Source organism: Thermobia domestica, chromosome 1, assembly GCF_964235325.1.
Source record: "Thermobia domestica chromosome 1, izTheDome1.hap1.1, whole genome shotgun sequence".
NCBI lineage: Eukaryota > Metazoa > Arthropoda > Insecta > Zygentoma > Lepismatidae > Thermobia > Thermobia domestica.
Genome location: NC_137454.1, coordinates 108,765,027 through 108,785,460, shown reverse-complemented (window position 1 = coordinate 108,785,460; position 20,434 = coordinate 108,765,027). Strand labels below are relative to the sequence as shown.

Sequence of the window (20,434 nt, the reverse complement as noted above, 5' to 3'; positions counted from 1 at the left end):
ATTAGTACTTGGCAAACAAGCACTTGCACTTCTCCTGCGTTTACAAGGTTGCTTCCACTTCTTTGATTCTGAATATCTTTTTTCATTTCAACGTGACTGTTTCCCGTTTAATTAGCTCTGATCTGCTTTATTGGTGTTCGATAAGGCTGAGGACCTATCGAACTTCGGGACTGAAAATTTATCGAGTTGTCATCGGTTACTCGAAACCTTTCGAGTATTTGAAATTATCGAAGTTTCGGGAATTATCGAAATTTCGAGTATTATCGAAGTTTCGGGAATTATCGAAATTTCGTGTATTATCGAAGTTTCGGGAATTATCGAAATTTCGAGTATTATCGAAGTTTCGGGTATTATCGGAATTTCGAGTATTATCAAAGTTTCGGGTATTATCGAAATTTCGAGTATTATCGAAGTTTTGGGTATTATCGAAATTTCGAGTATTATCGAAGTTTCGGGTATTATCGAAATTTCGAGTATTATCGAAGTTTCGGGTATTATCAAAGGTAGTGATGGACAGTTCGGTTCCTTCACCTCTCCAATGATTCCTTCTTGCAGCCAAACTAATCAAACAACTTTTTTTTAATCTGATAAGTTATTGCAAAGTTGTACTTGCGAGGAGAAAGGAAAGCGTGCACAAAGGGATTGCTTTTTCGTCCCCTCCCCCTCCCCCCACACAGAAAGCGTTCATTTTTCCCTGAATTTTTTCTCTTGTTTGTTATTTGCTAACAGCTAGTGTATTAGTGTTGCTAGAGATACGGTCTTAAACGTACAAATAGGGTAATTTGCTCTTCATACGATATAGTATACGCCCAACACCTCAACCATATTAATCGCGCACGGTGTTGCTAAAATGTTATAGCAAAATTTTATTTATAAGCCAAATGTATTATCTTCTGTCGTGTTTGCTTTCTCTTAATGGCCACTAGTTCACACATTGCCGCAATCAGATATGATGATGTTTTGGGCGCAAATTTCCCCTTTAGCCTTTCAGTAAAATAAATGTTAGTCAAATCAGTGGTGATTTCAGGGGTTGTTTAGGAGGAATATTTCCCCACAAACATATCTCTGATCATGTTTACCGTGGTTTACCAGTATTTTTGCTACTTTCACCCTCCGTGTATTCAAAATCTCCCGGGGTAGGATTACCATAATTTCGGATATTTTTAAGAATGATCTGTGTGTTTATTGAGAAGTTAAGAAAAGTCTAATCTTAACTTCCTAAAATGCTTATACTCATTTTCTATACTTAAAATATATTTTTTATATTATTGTCTTAATTATTTTCCTGAGTAAAGTATTCTTGCGAAGAACACCTTATCGTTATTGATTTTTTCATAAATATCAGCACAAGACAGAATTGCAAGCCAAGCACTTGACCAAACACAGCGAAATTTCCCAGTTTTCCATTTTCCCTAAAATTTCGGGCATTAGTTAATCCCAGACAATTTTCCGGATCGGGCTTGAATCTAGAACGTATGATAAGACTACGCGGGGGAAACCTTGAAATCATCACTAAGTTTAATGAAGGTGAAAAACGGAAATAAATCTATTTCCTCGACAGTGAATATACAGTGTAACATATGTTCTATACAGTTGGTTTGTACATTATGATGAATCCACACACTAGCGGATCCAGAAGCGTCGTTGGGTGGAGGCAGATTGCTTCCTGGACGAATAATGTAGGTTTTAAAAACGTAAGAATTTTGCATCAATTTAGAATAACGTGGTGCATTATTTTATATAGAGTGTTTCAAAACAACACCGCCAACGTTTGGGTTGCCACATTACCTAATTTTAGCGGATACAAGCAGATTTTCAGGTCTTATATTCGTCCCCCGCTTAATCATCTCTTAATCACGAAAAACCACCCGCTTTTTCGGATTGGAGAAAAATCTAAGACGACTTTGTTGATAAAGTGTTGTTATATTCAACGTAAACCGCTACATTTCTGTGTCAATCTCAATCGCGAATGGACAGATGACAGAAACAAGATGAACGCAAAAACTGTCAAATTATTACCACTGGCTTTCTACAATATGAAAGACGTATCATGCGTAGAATTTTATAATAAGATTTTATGCCATCGAGATTTTTTAAAGGAAGTTAAAGGGCATGAAAAATGTAAAAAAATTGGCATAATCATAAACATTTTGGTTCAACCCATGAATACTAATGTATGATCTCATGGGTGCGTATTTCTTTGATAAATTCTGTCCAGTTCAACTGAACACGTCTATGTTGTTACGTAATCTATATGTTCAACTAGTCTTTATATATTCAGAAATGATTGCAAATTGAACCTACGGATCCTTAGCATATTGTTTAGATTAGATTCATTATTAGTATCTTTTCTTTTAAAATGTTTATACTGTATTTCATATATTGTGAAACTGTGGTATTTTCGTATGTTAGTATGATTTCAAGTAGAAATCTTTGAAAATGATCAAAAATTTTATAAGAGATGGACCAAGACTCCTAAATATGTTTTAGCTTTCTTACGATAAAAGTTTAGAAATTATTTTGTATTCCTTAGAGAGAAAACCGTATGAACATCTGCCATATATCGCTTGCTTTTTTTTTGAAAACTTGTCTTAGAGAAATCCTTATTAGAGATATTTTACTGTAATACTTATTTAATACTTACTTTACAATTTGAGACTCACATTTGTTGAACTTAATAAAACATTAAAGGCAAAAACTAAATTTTCTTTACTTCAGTTTTGTTAGATAAGTACATTGGAAGTGTCACTTAACAAAGAAATCACTAAAAAAATGGTCAGAAGGATCGTCAGTATTTCTAATACACAAATTCACATCAGTACTTACGGTTTAGAATCCCCCGCTTTTCTAATTTCAAAATATGGCAACCCTATCCTGAGACCAAGATAAAACAAAAAAATTTGACCAACCTGGGTGCACAAATGCTTCCTTTTGGAGTTACAGGATGCCGAAAACATGAATAAATGAACTTTATAGGTTCATAGCTCCAATACTATAGGATCTACCGTAGTCGGGTCAAAATTTTATTTAGGAACTAGTATGTGCCCTATCCAAATATCCAAGTTTCAGAATGATCCAAATATCCCATATGATCTTTTCGCTGACATTTTCACTTCAGTAACTTGAACACACTTTCCAGTACCGTTTCAGCTTGAATTAGCAGTATAACCTTGTTTCCCATAGAAAAATCTGATTACAACCGAAGTGCAATGTAATCGTAATCGGTTTTAAAGACATTGGCTTCTTGTTTCTTAAAAGAAAGAAACAATGATAAGTAGTCTATTGTATGCAGGACACAACAGGAGAGATAGGGTCTAATATTTCTTTCAACAACTGCAAAGCAAGTAACTGCACGACCATCTTTCTTTGAAAGTCTGTTTGCAACAATATACAAAGCAGCTGAGAGAACTCTTGAGGAAATAATGTTTTCTATTTTTCCTTAAGAAGTGATCGGAAGTTATTTTAATTTGATATGGAAATTGAATCAGAGCCATTGAAATGTAAGTCAGAGGATGTGTGTTTTTCTCCTTTCCCCTTCATCCCTTTTGTCCCTCCATGGTTCGATCCCCGACGAAGTAAGTTTGTGGTGGACAACATCGTGTCCGTGGGTTTTCTCGGCGTACTCCCGTTTCCTTCCACATTCCCATTCCACCAATTATTCCATCATCATTCACTTGCCTTAATCATACTTCTCCCTTAGCCTAACAGACATAATAGTAGGTCATTAAACTGGAAGATTTCACTTCATTTCATTTTCCTTTAGTCTTCGTTCTGTCATATGTAAAGTTCTCCCTTGTGCATAGCATCATGCCATGAGGGCATGTAGGGAGTGTGCCCTCAGTCGTAGATGAATGTGGTGTTGTCGGCACCACGCTTTGGCCGCATCCCCCCTCCCAGGTACGCATTGAATCTGAGGTTGGTAATGCCCAGAGCCGCACGGCATCTTATACACAAAATCAAATATTGTAAAGTAACCAAGAGCAACAGATACCTGCCATATGCATTTAGACCAATCCTCTTTAAAATCGGATAATTCATTCGAAAGTTATCGTAGCTTTCACACGCCTACGCCCAAAGTAAGAACAAATACTTCAATTCGGAAAAAAATCCCCTTGTGGTATGGCCAAATCCCCTAACCAAAACAATAGGTGTCTGGTAAAAGCAAAAGAGAGCATTTTAAAATGAGTTTCATCAAAATCGGACAATCCGTTCGAAAGTTATCGTCGGATGCCACATGCAAACAGACAGACAGGACGGCCTGTATTAGGGAGCTTCGCACCCAAAATTCTCAAGGTTTGTTTAACGACAATCTCAAATACTCGAAGGCATTCGAGCGCCGGAGAGTAAATTTTCGAAACGGAAGTTTGATAAGTTTTCAGCCTTATCGACTTTCCTTACCTCTACCTATATCAGTAGCTATCTCTATACAGAACTTTAAATTAAACCGTCGAAATCATATTAAAATTATTTTTCTGCCTGCCCCGTTATTGGCGCAATCGGCAAAGTGACTATTAGTAGACTAATGGTGTCTTGGATTCCAATTCCATTCAGGTGATGCATGTTTTCTCTTCCTCTTTCTCTCTTCTGACAGACTGCTTAAACCTTATACAGATCTGTGGGTTAAAAACTTTTCCTTCACTTCATTGCTAAGGAGAGAAGTTTTAAAATAAACACTCTGCATATATGTAATACATATTATATACAACTATGATAACCTCAAATTCATTCTTTCTTCCGAACACTCCGATAATCCCGAACTTTTCAAAATATTCAAGCGACTCGACAAATGCGATCATATTGATATATTTCTGTATTTGCTGCTTTCAAACAATTCGAGACTCTCGAAGAGTTCTTGTGTCTCGAAGTTGTCTAATGTTTCTTACATTTCGAGTGCCGCGAACACTTCAAGAGTCTCGAACATATTGGGAGTCCCGAACATTTCAGGAGTCTCGAACATTTCAAGAGTCTCGAACATTTCGAGAGTCCCGAACATTTCGGGAGTCTCGGTCATTTCGAGAGTCTCGAACATTTCGGGAGTCTCGAACATTTCGGGAGTCTCGATCATTTCGAGAGTCTCGAACATTTCGGGAGTCTCGATCATTTCGAGAGTATCGAACATTTCGGGAGTCTCGAAAGTTCGATAATTCGATAAAATTAAAATTCTTTATCGATGAAACGGTTTTGAAATTTTATCGAATTGTTATCGATTACTCGATTATCGGAACAGCCCTAATCTGCTTTTCTCTCTCCCTTAATCCTTTTCCCTTTACCATGCCTACAATCATGTCTTTCATTATGTAATTTATATTTAAGAAATACACCAACCAGTTTACTTCCTTCTTTCAATTATCTGCAAAATTGATATATATATATTGAATATGTTATTTAAGAAAGTTATAGATTGTCCTTATAATTTAAATTTAAAATATCATACCAAATGTTCCTGAGTAATTTTTATTCTTTTATATAGCCAATATAAAGTTCTACATTCCTATTTCAACGATAAAAAGACATGTTACATGGTTTAAGAGAGGTCCTACTGCAAACGACATTCCATGGTCTTGGAGAAGCAGCAAGGAAGAAAAGATCAACAGCCGAAAGGTAAACTTAATGCTTTAAGTATCATCTAGTTTGTTTTAAGAGGTAGTTTTGCGTACATCTGAAACTGCACTAAAAACGGCAAAATATGCATGCAAATATGCGCTAAAAATGACGAAAATATGCACTGAAAATATGCAAATATGCACTAAAATTAGTAGGTATGCACCATTCAAAAGCTAAAGTTAAATGAGGAAAAAGAGAAAAAAGGTGTATTACATGACCAATACTTTGTGTATAACTATGATGCATTCATGCTACAATATACAACTATGTATTTTTCCGTGCTTTTTGGCAAAACCCTGCATTTATCAGTCAAAACATTACTCTATATGGAAAATGTCCCTTCCGTGTCACGAGTCGTTAAGAGACGGTATTTCAAAGAAGCAATGTTACTTGGCGATAAATATGAAACTCGTGCGTCGTTGTTCCCATGAACACTTTATTTACTTTAGACAAGAATTTTATGCCAGGGTTTTCCCCATCTATTGACTGTGCATTTCGAAACAATGCTTGTCCGATTGGTTTTGGTGGTGTCTCTTTCGTTGTTGAATCAAACTGCTCAAATGCACTACAAATTCCTAATCATCGCTCTTCTAATCTCGTTATGATCTTTGAAATCAAACTGAAATGAGTATTGATAAACGCATGGCCACTTTTAATGCTTTTAGCTCCGCAAGCGTCCACGGTTTCTTGAATATCTTCGGGTTCAAACAGTTCAAAGTCTGGATGTGAAATTAAAATATACATCTACTTATATAACAATATATATATACATATATATATATATATATATATATATATATATATATATATATATATATATATTTGCAAATAAAAAATAATGCACCAAGTATCTGTCAATAAAGAATAAATATACTCTGAGAAGTAAATAAAGATTTCTGGCATAAGCATATAATAAAACACCTAACTAGCAAAATTGAACAGGACTCTCAAAAATGTCCATTAACCCTTTTAAGTTTTTTCGGTCGTTTTCGACCGATATTGTAGTGTCTTAAAGATTCGATTACAAGAGAACTAAGAATGCTATTTAGTTCCGTTTTTTATATTTTACAAGAGAGCAGGCATTCAAGAAAGCCTTGGAAGGGTCTATACGCTTCCGAGCGTCAGAACATAGGGGGTATGACGCCATCATTTTAGAAATTCCCTATTTTTCTTTTACTGAGGTCTAACTGATGAGCCATAATGATTTTTTGATGAGTTTCTCTTTAATCCTAGAATCCTAACATTTTCCCTAAACAATTAGTGGACCAATTAGTTTTTATGGGAAATTTTTTCGGATCTCTTCGTCAATATAAAAGTGGAGTTCAGAGGGACAAAAGGGTAAAAAAGGGATATTTTTGACCAAAAATCCCACTTTCGCGATTCTTGGTCCGTTCGGCTACATGATAGGGACATTTGAGTGGTACTTTCTGAAAGCCTAGTAGTATTCTACGTAGTATTTTTGAAAGGGATTTCTGGATCTCTATGTTTACTCAGGACCGCGCCAGAGGGCTCCAAACCGGGAAAAGGGATTTTTTCAGCAAAAACCCCTATTTTCCTCATTTTTCTCTCTTTAGAGATGACCGAGGGACATGAGGGTGATACCATCTGAAAGGCTATTCCATTCTGAACAAAACGACATATGAACCATAATTTTACGATCATTAGGGGCGTGTCAGAATTTTTTTAAAAAATTGTAGGGTGCATGTTAGGGAAATTTTGGGCGCTTTTTTTGCTGCTCTCTCAACATGGGTAAAAAAAAAACACCCTTACTATTCAAGACAGGAAATTCGAATTTGTCACAAGTAATTAGTACACTACATAGTATTTTTCCAAATTTGTGGAGGTTTGTGCGCAGACCCGGTAGAGCCGCAGGGGGCCCCAAAATTTGAAGAAGTTTTTTTTTTTGGTAAAATATCCCGATTTTCCCTCAAATAATTCCCTTCTGCTATACTATAGGGACATGTAAGTGGTACCGTTTGAAAGGCTGCTCCATTCTGATAAAAACGAGGTATAAACCATGATCCTAGGATAAATAGGAATGACACTGTCGCTGCTTATCTGAGACTCAAGAAAAACGCCGAAAAAGGCAAGAATTTAAAAGGGTTAAAGGTTTTAAAGTTAACGAAGATAGATGTATGTTTTAAAAAATTAAGTGATGTACATACTTATCATGGATATAGCGAGATAAAATAAAGTTGTGTACATAGGCCTACCGTATTCGATTACAGTATTTATTTGTGCTTCAAATTAATGCACATAAAACTTAACCACCACCCCCCCCCCCAAAAAAAAAGCCTACCTACGGTTTCAAAGGCCAAGACAAAAAGTAGATGCTATGCTCTTTTCAGCGCTTTTCCCTCTACTGTTGGCTCCCTTTTGAACTATTGTGTATATTATGCTCCTTATTCCATGTCTCTAAACCAGCTAGAGAACGAGTTATTGGTATTTGGAAATTACTATGTGAATTGCACTTCGTTCAAAAAGTCGCACTGTATCTAGGGCCTTACATGGCGGTGGATTAAAGGTTAAATATGTAGGGCAACAAGCAAACTCGCAACTACAGGGGGGCTAGGGGGCCAGGCCCCCTAACACTTTTTGTGCCCCCTCTAGACCTCAATACGAAAAACAGAATTTAGATATTTGTAAGAAAACTTTTGATGACTTGACCACCCTAACATATTCATGCCCTCCCCCCAAACCTCTGTGGCTGGTTTCGGGTCTTGTAACAACTAAACGAAGGCCTTTACAGAAAACGTAGTTCATATATCTAACCTTTTACAAAATGTCGAAAAAAATTCTAAATGCTTGAAAATTCCGGCTATTCCGGAATTTAAACTTTCCATTAAAAATATATTTTAACATCTGTTCTTCGCAACACAGGTTTCGCCTAATCAAGAGAATTTAACCATGTTCATTTACCTTTAAATTCATGGTACGGTGAAATATTTCCGTTTAAAATAAATTTCCGTTTAATAAGGGACCTGTTGAAGGCAGTTTTTCTGTATTAAAAACCTGTATTCAAAAACCTTATGTTCTTATTTAAAAGAAAATAAATCCACTTGAAATTACTTTTTGTATCCAATTATGTGTAAATCCCAAAATATTTGCTTCTAGCGTAACATTGGCTGTTTCAAACAGTAATGATTTGCAATGTATAATATTGATACTTTAAAATGGAATAAAGTGATTTGAGCGAGACGTGGAGCATGAAGAGGAAGAAGGTAAAGTTATCGAAAACCTAACAGAAGACTTAGTAGAAGAGTTACGTTTCGAGAAACCGAGGTGCGTATCAAATCAACACAAGCTTATATTTAAATACTCTCATAAAGTCCTTAAAGGAAAACTTGGGAACTTATCTCCTTGCAGAAAGTAACTGCTGTGACAAGTTTTAGATTTTGTAAAGCAAATATTTTAATTAATTTAGAGCTCATTTCCAAAGGGTTGTTCATTTCTTTCTCAAATACATTCTTCAACGGTTCCTTTAGGATGAACTCTGTGGAGTATTTAAAAAAAAATGCCACATCTGAGTTGTTTCACAGTTGTATAAACTCCTTATTAGGCTTGGAACTGCTTTGAAAATATAAGGAGGCCAAACAATTGAGCGCTGCTGACGTTTAAGCTGTTGTTGTTGAAAATAATAGAAATGCCCTCTTCTGAAATCAAGCTTGCTTACTTTGAAAATATTACTTGTTTAGCATACACTTTGCGTCATATATTTTCTTCTTGAATTGTTAACGTCTCTCAACTTCAATCCACTGTTTCAGAAGATTTTTCGGGCCCATTTAGTTGTAGTGCGACATCTCTGTCCAATTTTTGTCCATTTTTGTCCACCCAAGAAAACGATTATACCATTCAAATTAACAAAGGAGGGTAATTTAGGGATGCGCACGATCCTGTCTCGACTCGGCTCGTGCGCATCCCTTGTCATTTGAAAATTTCGGCCACTTCGATCGCCTGTAGGGCGACATCTTCAAATGCGAATTTTAGCTAGCTCAGAATTTTATCCGATTTTTGTCCATTTTTTGTCCACCCAAGAACAAATTTTGTACCATTCAAATTAACAGAGGGAGTTCAAAATTTGGTCACTTTGATCAGCTGTAGTGCGATATCTTCAAATTTGAATTTCAACTATCTCCGAATTTTATTCAATTCTGTCCACCCCAGAAAAAAATGTACAACTCAGGTAAACGAGGGAGGGTCATTTCAAATTTGGCCACTTCGATCACCCGTAGTGCGACATCTTTAAATTCGAATTTTAACAAGCTTAAAATTTTGTTCAACTCTTGTGCATTCATGTACCACCAACAAAACAATGTGTACCATGAAAATAAACGAGGGAGGGTCATTTCAAAAATTGACCACTTCGATTACGTGCAGTGCGACATCTTCAAATTCGAATTTTAATTAGCTCAGAATTTATCCAATTTCCTACATTTTTGTACCATAAAAAATTTGTACCATTCAAATTAACAAAAGAGGACCAGTTCAAAATTTTGGCCACTTCGATCACCAGGAGAGTGATATCTTTAAATTCGAACTCTAACTATCTTAGAATTTTCCCTATTTTTTGTACGTTTTTGTACCACCAAGATACTTGAAATTCGAATTTGAAAATGTCTCACTACAGGTGATCTAAGTGGTCAATTTTTTAAATTACCTTCCCTGGTTTATTTCAATAGTACAGAATTTATTCTTCGTGGTACAAAAATGTTCAAAAATTCGACACAATTCTGAGCTAATTAAAATTCGAATTTGAAGCTGTCGCGCTAAAGGTAATAGAAGTGGCCGAAAATTAGAAATGTTCCTCCCTCGTTTATTAGAATGGTACAATTTTTATTCTTGGGTGGACAAAAATGGACAAAAGGTGGACAAAATTCTGAGTTAGTTAAAATTCGAATTAGAAGATGTCACACTAAACTAAATGGACCCAGATTTTTCTTTTGGTATTCCTATACAGCCACACGACCACACAATTTCAAATCCACACACACACAACAGTAGCAACTTTAACTGCCGAGATGAGAGACGTAGAAATTTTGTTGTAGGTGATTTGACATCGTTATTTGTATCTTCTTCCAAAAAGCTGACATTCATGCATCATTGCTAGTAGGATGAATCCCCCAATCTTTTGTTATTCTTCTTTCACATGAACTTGGAAGATATTCTAAACCTACAATAATGAACCATTTAAAGATTTTGAGTCTATTTATATTAGAAACTTGAAATTCCACTTATAAAGAAAGTTGTCGAACGTTAAACATTATCAATTTGTTCGTTCCTTTAAATATGCATTTATATGCAATAACGAAATAAACATGCACTAACCTCCGAAATATGCAAATATATGCACTATAAAACTCTGCTATTTTGCCCCAAAACAGCTGAAACGAATTTCTGTTTAAAGAGCATACCAATATCACATCAGGAATAAAACATGCAAATATGCAAAAATCCGAAGTCTAGTTATATGTTATACACACAAATACGCTACACTTGCCGTTATTCCTAATTGTTAGGGTTTGGAACCCACATTTTTAAATCTTTTTCATTGAAATATGTGTATCGGTAAGTATAATTTCAACGAAAATTATTCTGAAATGTATTGAATTAAATTGATTTTGAGTTTAAAGTCCCGTTCACCAGCGAGGCTATATGAGATGTGGGCCTTTAGATTTAAATATATATTGAATTAATAGAATATTTATTTTAATTTTCTGATAAAATTTGCTATGTTTGATCTGAAGTTAAACGTTTTAACGAGACAAACTTATTAACATAAGTGAATCTATCTATCTATCTATCTATCTATCTATCTATCTATCTATCTATCTATCTATCTATCTATCTATCTATCTATCTATCTATCTATCTGTCTGTCTATCTATCTATCTATCTATCTATCTATCTATCTATCTATCTATCTATCTATATATATATATATATATATATATATATATATATATATATATATGTTGTGTAACCTGTGTGAATGTGTTTTTACAAAATACCTTATTAACAGCGTAGTTTGAAAGTCTAAAAACAATCCGTGTACGTGATTATGATTTTACTCTTATTTAATTATACCACTTTTGAATCAAACAACAACAACAAAAAAAGAAAACATGTATTTCTGTTAACTAACATGGACAGTAATAATGTATGTGAATATAATGTCAACTTCGACGGATCAAATAGTCCGGAGGGAGTGAGTTGTTGAACAATACGTTCATGTGTAGGCGCTTCAAGAAGGACATACAATTGCGGGTGACTTTTCTTGTGAACTCAACTTGGAACTTTCTGTATAGGAAACGGCAAACAACACAAACTGCACATTTGGGCCACAAATGGCAAATAAAACCCAATACACTGTAAGTTTGCCATATTTCGTTCCGATAACATAATATTTCAAATCGAATCTGTTGGGTACACACCAACATCATGTTCGCCTAGCCTCTTTCTTTATCAACTTTGCAGTTTACGACGTCCGACATCTTTAATGAGGTGTAACTATCCCGTGCCTTGTGATTTGGTGCAGGTGTTAGCAACCTTTTGAAGACACTAACAAGGTCAGCTTGCGAACACTTTACAAGTCAAGTTGCTCCCTAACAGTTATTATCAGCTATCTGGTCATCACAAAATTGTTATCGTACTCAGTCATATTGGTACCTTCCCCATCGTCCGTATAAGCACCACACTGACTGATCGAGTAAGCCCCCATTTGCCTGGTAGGCCTGAGGGAAACCCTGGAAAACCTCAGTCAGGATGGTCGGTAGCGGGATTCGAACCCACAACCTCCCGAATGCGAAAATGGTAAGAATGAAATAGAAATATATATGAATTACATACAGGAGAATATGTTGGAAAAATTTGAAGAAGACTCCATGTCATTAGTAAATATATGGTCAGTGAAGACTTTCGAAGTGTGAGGTAAACGTTAAATGGACAAAACAGTCTATTTCCAGACTACTCAAACTAAAATAAAGAGAATTGATTCCATATTTTATTCAGTCCCATCACTGAACATGATTTTAAGAAAATCATTAGCCAATTAAAATCAGAAGCATCACTTGGAATAAATTAAATAAATATAATGAATTAAGAAAAGTAAATATCATAACTTCAAAACACAACGTTACGTATTTAACTTAAGTATAAAAATGAGAACGTTGCGGGATGAATTCAAAATTTCACTCATAAAACCTATGCACAAAAAAGGCTCAAGAACTGATGTAAATAAATAACTATAAACCAATTTCATTACCCATTAATTGTGCCAAACTATTGGGAAAATTTAGAAAATAGAATAGTTGTTTCTATGGAACAAAATATTATCTTTCCAACGAATCAGAATGGTTCCAAAGTGGTAGAAATACATTAGATGCTATATATAAATTGACAGAATTTATTAGTAAAAACATAGATAATAACAAAATGATAATTAAAGTATTTTTGGAACGCGCTGAAGCATTTGCTTCAATATCCGAAAAAGATTCTGCTATAGAAGTTCCAAAAATGTGGATTACATGGAATAGGAATGTATTGCTTTGGTAGCTATTTACCAGAAAACAAATGGTCCAAATTGGAAACTATCGAAGGGAATGTGTGCTATGCTGTGCACAATGCAAGAGTCCTTATGCCATTCTAGTTTTAATATGTATTAATAATTTGTGGGCTTATCCAATATTTCTCTGGCGGTAGTTCCCTTATTATTGCTGTCAATCATAGGATGAAATACACATATACTTAAAAATGGAATGAGAACCAAGAATCTATTGTTAGTACAAGCTAATTAATATCTCCAAGTATTATAGAGGATAGTATACTTGGTGCTGAATGAAGAGATATAAATCTTCAGCGGAACAGTGGTAAATCGGTAGATCTAGAAGGGACTGCACACTCCCTGAAGTAATTATTCTGTGATGTTCCAACGCGATCAAATGACTAAACAATTTTTGTGCTGATATATCAGACTAATAATCTATACAAAGTCTATTGTTAGTAGAAACTAGCTAACATACCCAAGTGTTTAAACGTTTCAATATTTTGCATTCTCCTCCGAACCTTCGATTCTTTTGAGTATGAAGAAAGAAATCTTAACTTCCTGTCTTAGCGACAGATCCAGAAGGGACTGTGTGCTTCCTCAAGGGAAAACATAACTTTTTGTGTGTGTTTTTTCAACAGCATGAGACAGGAGTATGTATTATGTCAATATATTAGATCAATAAATTCCTCTCATTCAACTGCTAGTACCAACAAGATAATATTCTCAAGTGTTACAACGGTGATATTTTATGTCCCCTCCGAACTCACCATCCTTTTGTGCATTAATGAAGAGAGTTATCCTTCTGAGCCCGAAGGTATAACATGATGGAAAAAAAATACAAAAATATTCGAGATGGTTTTTTTAACGATACGCCCCGTTATCTCTCGCACCGTTAAACATTTTGATACTCGTCAGACATAACTACTTAAAAGATGAAGGACAGCGATTTCAAACTGTTGAAAACTGAAAAGATTTTCAACAAGCTGAAGAACGGAATTTATAAGTAAATACTTTATGAAGAAATATTCCAAATCAGTTACATTATTTCAAAATTTCTGGCGCTGCTCCTGTTTCAGAAGGAACATGTAACTACTAACTACTCACTGCAAAAAGCTGAATAGACATTCTTCCAAAAAATCAAAGTGAACAGAATCAAAGTGTGAGGGGCTGAACTGAGTCACTAGTTGCTAAAGGTCATATCCTACAGAAGAGTGACATATAATCCCAGTTCAATTTTGTTTAGTTCCTGCTGGCTTTGGAAGGAGTTGGTCAACTCCAGGAAAGCTCCAGATTCTGTGGCTGAAAGAAACACTACAGTTAAACAACTTAATATCTCTCCTTTTTTGAGCCGAATTTATGAGGTAGCAAGAAACAAAATCCACGAATAATGCTAATATTATTTTTTATTTTTGAAGTCATATAAAAATACCAATTTATTTCACTGCATATCATAATTTCAATTTTGGAATGTGAAAAGCTACAATGTATCTGCAGAATATGTAGTTTGCTCAAAATATTTTTATCTTTTAGCTTATAGCCTAACAAAACCAGGTGATAAACAAACAAACGAACGAAATGAAACGAACCTGTTGATAAACGACAAATTACACACACACACACACACACACACACACACACACACAACACACACACACACAGACACACATAAAGGACCAAACAAGTGAATTTATTGTAATATAGAGATGTCAAATATAAGGTATACCCAAACTGAAATTTAATAATCAAAGTTAAATTTAGCAGTACACACACACATACACACAATTGGGATCCCTCAAGAAAATTCTGGATCCACTAGGAAAGTTATTCTCTTCATTGGTAGGTTTGGAACGGCATCGTGCATTGCATTGTGCATCATGGAAGGGCGCCGAGCAGAGAGATAGCCTCAAGTTTATTCTGTCAACAATTAAAGTAAGTGCATCTAGAAATTAATAAAAAAATTTGGTCAACAGAAAAATGTCGTATGCCATACTGACAACGCAAAACCTCATACATCGACTAATGACATATCATTCATCAGAAATATATTACTTTGCTGACAGGATTAATCCATCCACCGTATTGCTCGGAACCGGCATTGTCACGTTATGATTTGTTTCGGTATCTACAGGACGCCATGTCTAATTTGTTGATTTCATAAAGGGCCTATGAGAAAAACGTGTCATAATTTTTGGGCGGAAGTCATAGTAGTGACATACCGACAAATTATGGAGTTGCCAGAAAAATGACACAAGGTCATTGAACAAAGCGGCACATACGCCCATTCAGAACATTGATTTTGAAATCCCAATAAGTGTATTTTCAAATTTTACCCCCAAAACCTCAATACTTTTTAGGCAACCTGATAATTAATATATGTACCTGGACAAAAGTCAATTTTCAATTTCCGTAAAACCAATTAAGCTCACTGTGTTCGGGTCGGCCGTTCCATAGCTTCTGGATAGTCAAATGAGTAGCTGTTCCTACGTAAAGAATAACTCCGTATGTGTATTAGGGATGGCCTTTTTTGAAAAATCTGTTTATCGATTTTCGAAAATTTCATTTTTCGGTTTTCGAAAAAAAATTTGTTTTTCGGAAAAATTTCCGTTTCAGCTAATTCGAAAAGTTTTCAGTTTTCGTTTTTTTAATTTTTCGAACAGGAATTTTCTGAACAAACGTGTCCACCCTAATGTGTATAATATACAGAAGTGAACTAGTCAATTCTATATCATTTTTTTTAAAAGATAGGCAAGTGTACGTACTATAACATCAAACATCGTAACATATTTTATTAATTTCTTTCAGGTTTATGTGGATCGCTCTGTTCCTGACGGGCGTTGCAATAACGAGTTATCTCATTTTCGAATCATGGAATAAGTTCCAGGAGAACCCAGTGGTGGTGACTATAGAGAGGACGTACAACGAATGGCGGATACCCCTTCCAGCAACAACACTCTGTCCCCAAAAAGTACTCAACCGGAAAGTGAAAAGTGTAACTAAACAGTGAGTGAATTAAAAATCTTTATGGATCACCAAATATCAATATTTCTTTATTATTATTATTATTATTATTATTATTATTATTATTATTATTATTATTATTATTATTGACTACATAGCTCGTGGATGAGACGAATCATCAAAATTATTTAATGATGAACTCATTGCTTTTCATATAAGAAATAATCTAGGGCTAGAGCAATTATTTCTATCCGATGCTCTGTGACGTGACCGTTTGCTGTTCTTTCTCTCACAACCTATACAGAGGGAGAAAGGTGCACACAAGCGATCAGTATTGATAAAGGAAAATGCCAGTGATGACAAACGATGAAGAACATAAATTCTATAGTTTATGTAGTTGCAGATACACTACTCTCGGATCTATGAATACGCGTTCACCTTATTTTGTTTCATTTCCCAACTTCGTCATTTTCACTCGTTTGGTCCGCCTTTATCTCTGCCTATTTCCAAATTGTAACAAGTTGTTCTCTACGTCATACAGTGACCAGTTGTAAATTATTAGGCAAGAGTTTACTTAATATATATAATTTCACGACGAATATTTTCTTCTAAAAATATTATTACTAACAAATACAATATATTGTTACGGGTGAATTTGTGACGCTATATTCCTGCTGTATTTGTTTCAAGTTCAGTATTTATCGATGCCTTAACTTCATTCTTACAGCACATACTCGTGACTAAATGGCTAGTGTGTTTATCTGTCAATATTTTAAATTTTCAATCTTTGTTCCAACAAAGATAGTGTCTAAATTTTAATTTTTCAAGATACGTTTTTGAATTATTCTAACTTGTAAAGAAAACAATTCTAAATGTTTATTACTAATTTGTAATATTTTATGGTACATTTAGGTAGATAAACAGCTTCAAACAATTATACATGAGATTATATTCCTTTTTGGGATGGTTTGTCTTCATACATTGCACATTTAATTTCGATGTAAACTCTTCAGGTGGATTTATATTATTCTGCATAGAGATATCATTAAACAAATATTAAGAAAAAGATAGGATGTTCTTCGCTGAATAAAATTGTTTTCATTTCATCAACCTAGGGTTCACTAAGTCTGAGTAATATGAGTTAATACAAACGTCTAGAACCACAAGAATCATCGCATGTTATCAAACGAAAATACTTTCCAATCAGAGTTGGGGGCGAAGCGATTAAAAAGTATTTTTTTTGACTGTATGATAATGTAGGAATCAACAAAGAAAAAGTCATTAGATTATAAAATTATCAATAAAGCAATTATTATTTTTCTCTGGTCACTGCACGTGGACAGATCCTTTAAGCGGTATATTGGATTATATTCTGTAATGACTTCCGTATCTATAAAGACTTTTAAATACTTTGAAGGAATCCCACCTTTTTAAAGATTTTCCTTCAGTGTTAGCTTTCTTATAATATTGTCATAATATTATAAAAATGTAGTAGTGTCATTGCGTTTATAATATTTTAAAACTATCGTTACAAATTTCGTGCATTAATAATAACTTATTTTTCTATTTTTTCGATTTTTTGTTTCGTCATATCCTTATTTGACTAGCTTCCACATGGTCGCAGTCATACTAATGATCAATTTTGTTACCCGTTGGAATACACATATTTAGGAACATTCTTTTAAATTAATTGGATTTACATCATTTTAGTATTATCGTATTCTAAATGTTCGGTTTCTTTAATTGGAATAAATATATCCAAGATTATTCAAACAGAAAAACCAATGATAGAAAAAAACACGAATTGTGTTTATAGTCTTGTATATGTTTACATTTCCATATGTTCTAATATAAACGTTGCCATGGAAATAGGAGTGCGAACCTCTAATTTGAGGAACTTCTTTGCTTGCGATTGTGATTTAACGTGGAAATCAATCGTGTTTAACTCTTTGAAGCACGATTTTATTTACAGTATACCACCTTTGAGATGACGTTTTAGAAACATCGTGCTGCAGAGTTAAGGTTCTGTTTTGCAAATTCTATCACAAATTAAGTATGTTTGCAAATTGAGTTAACTTGTAAATTGACGTTAACTCAAGATGATTATCTAACTTAATTTGTGCAAAAAAGAATTTGGAAAATGTCGTGAGTGAGACAGTACCTCTAAAATCTTCATTGACGTAACTTATTTCATTGGCTTGCTTATTAGCAAATCTTGAGCATTAATGTAAGTTAATCCCTTATTTTGGTTAGACAATTCTTCAAATTGAAGTAAACCTGAATGTAACCTTTTCGGAAGTTTTTAACATTACATTTCAAATTTCTTTTACTGGATGAAGTTGGAATTCTGAAAGAATGGGAAAGATAACTAACATTGTTTGTGGCTAGTTATGTTTTAGTTCCTACTTCCACAGAGTAAAATAACTGTATTTACGAGCAATGCACAGTGTTTTGCTTAAATAAATTATTAAAAAATTTCGCAAAATGAAGGAGCCTTGAAGAACAGAAATGTAATTTTGATTTATAATTCAATAATTTTAAATTCATAGTAATGACATAATCGTCAAATCAGTTTTTTTTTCTCTAGTAGTTTACGTCGTAGAAAAAAGTTTCGTCACTAAGTGTTAAATCACAATTAAAGGGTTATTCTAAAAGTGGGTCCTCATTGGATTGTCTGGCAAATTTTGCTTTCTGGGTTGCCGACATTGATTCGCATTGTTGATCTACCCACAAACATCCCGATCTTCGCCTTAGTCTATATTTCTCGTATTTCTTCAGTCTATGTCTAGCCGCGGAGCAGTTTACTATAGCACAACTGGTACTAATTGTGAAAACTTTTTATTAGAACGTAGAAAGTTATACAGCAAGTATCAGGCAAATTCGCGTGGTTGTAGAGCGAAATGAGGCACCGGGTGATTCAACAGTTTGTAGACTTACGAAAAAGCTCAATGAAATGGGTTCAACAGTGAGCATTAAAAGTCTCGGGCGTCGTGCAATGTGATCAGTTAGAATTATTACATACCAGTCTAGTAGAGGAGTTCATATGCCCGACGTCATTCACCATACCTGAAATCGGAATGTGTGATGAACATGTCTATGAATTTTGTTAGTGTGTTATGGAAAACTAAATGACATAATTTGATGTAACAAAACCGGCACGCTTCTTGAATAACCCTATATTGATCTCCAAGTCTCGATTTTGCAGCTAAGTGCATGTAGTGGATATGTATTTTTCTAGTGGATATAATCATCATCATTCTTATCATGACCATTAATTGTTTTCCTCAAGCTATCTGCTTGTGTGGAAATTGCTTAAACGCTACCGACATATCTTGGTGTCAGGTAGAAAGCAGCACAGCAAGCGAGAACTACTAGCCTTACTGTGAGCTTATGGGAGATTGCGTGACTGCCAGCTGATGTATCCCGCGTTTATAATAAGAGTTAAAAGTGCCCAAATGTTTCGCCCAGACTTTCATGCAGTCCATCACTCCTAAATGTTTTGAAGTTTGCATCAATCCCTCAAAATTAGTTATTACTCACAGGCTACTATGTTTTTACATTACAAACAAGATTTTAATACTTCTGTGATTTATTTTCGTTTTAGAAAATCATACGTTTCCAACTCAGAAAACAAGATGTAATCAATAAATGAAATTTATATTATATATGTGCTACTAATTATCGATAAGACGAAATTTCTTCTCCTTTAATAGGTTGTTTGGAAATGTTGACAAGAAGAAACAGAAATTTTACAGGGAATTTTTTAACGACATTGCTAATCTCAGTGCATCAAATATGGGAAATATGATCAAGTACGAAAACGAGGAATCACTTTCCAATGTCAATGTTACGGAAGTACAGAAACAGGTAAGTATATTTCTACAAAATAAAAATGTTTATATCAATAGTTTTAACAACTAATAAAGATATATGACTGAAAGAATTAACGAATACGATATTAACGAAAAAATGTGCTCGGTTGGACACCTTTTTAATTGTGCTTGTTATATTACTTTAAGGAAACTGAATCTAATGAAAATATTCTTACAAATTCATCCACTGAGTTACGAGAAAAATCGCCTCAAACTGGTATCTTTGAAGTACTGTTTACGCAAATAATAAAAATATTGAAGCTTGGATACATTTCTAATTACACCTTTTATACTGACTTGAGAAAACCTAACCCAATGGAACTAGTTTCAAACATACGCGTTCACGTGGTGACTAGAGAAGTAAATTTAAATTTGGAATATTAATAAATATAAATATCCCACATTTGAAGCATTTCTTTTCGTGATTTCATGGACAGACATCTTTGTAAATAGCTCT

The 20,434-nt window shown here is 34.4% G+C and overlaps 1 protein-coding gene across 1 annotated transcript in view; it reads left to right on the top strand.

The window, feature by feature from the left end:
- The first annotated feature begins 5,469 nt into the window (after window positions 1-5,469).
- The window catches only part of LOC145688105 (uncharacterized), a 97,589-nt gene continuing 82,624 nt past the window's right edge, over window positions 5,470-20,434 (top strand). Inside the window, exons 1-3 of the mRNA XM_081761855.1 lie at window positions 5,470-5,601; window positions 15,950-16,147; window positions 19,819-19,972. Coding sequence (XP_081617981.1) covers window positions 5,513-5,601; window positions 15,950-16,147; window positions 19,819-19,972 — 441 coding nt within the window. The 5' untranslated portion in view covers window positions 5,470-5,512. The remainder of the gene's footprint in view (window positions 5,602-15,949; window positions 16,148-19,818; window positions 19,973-20,434) is intronic.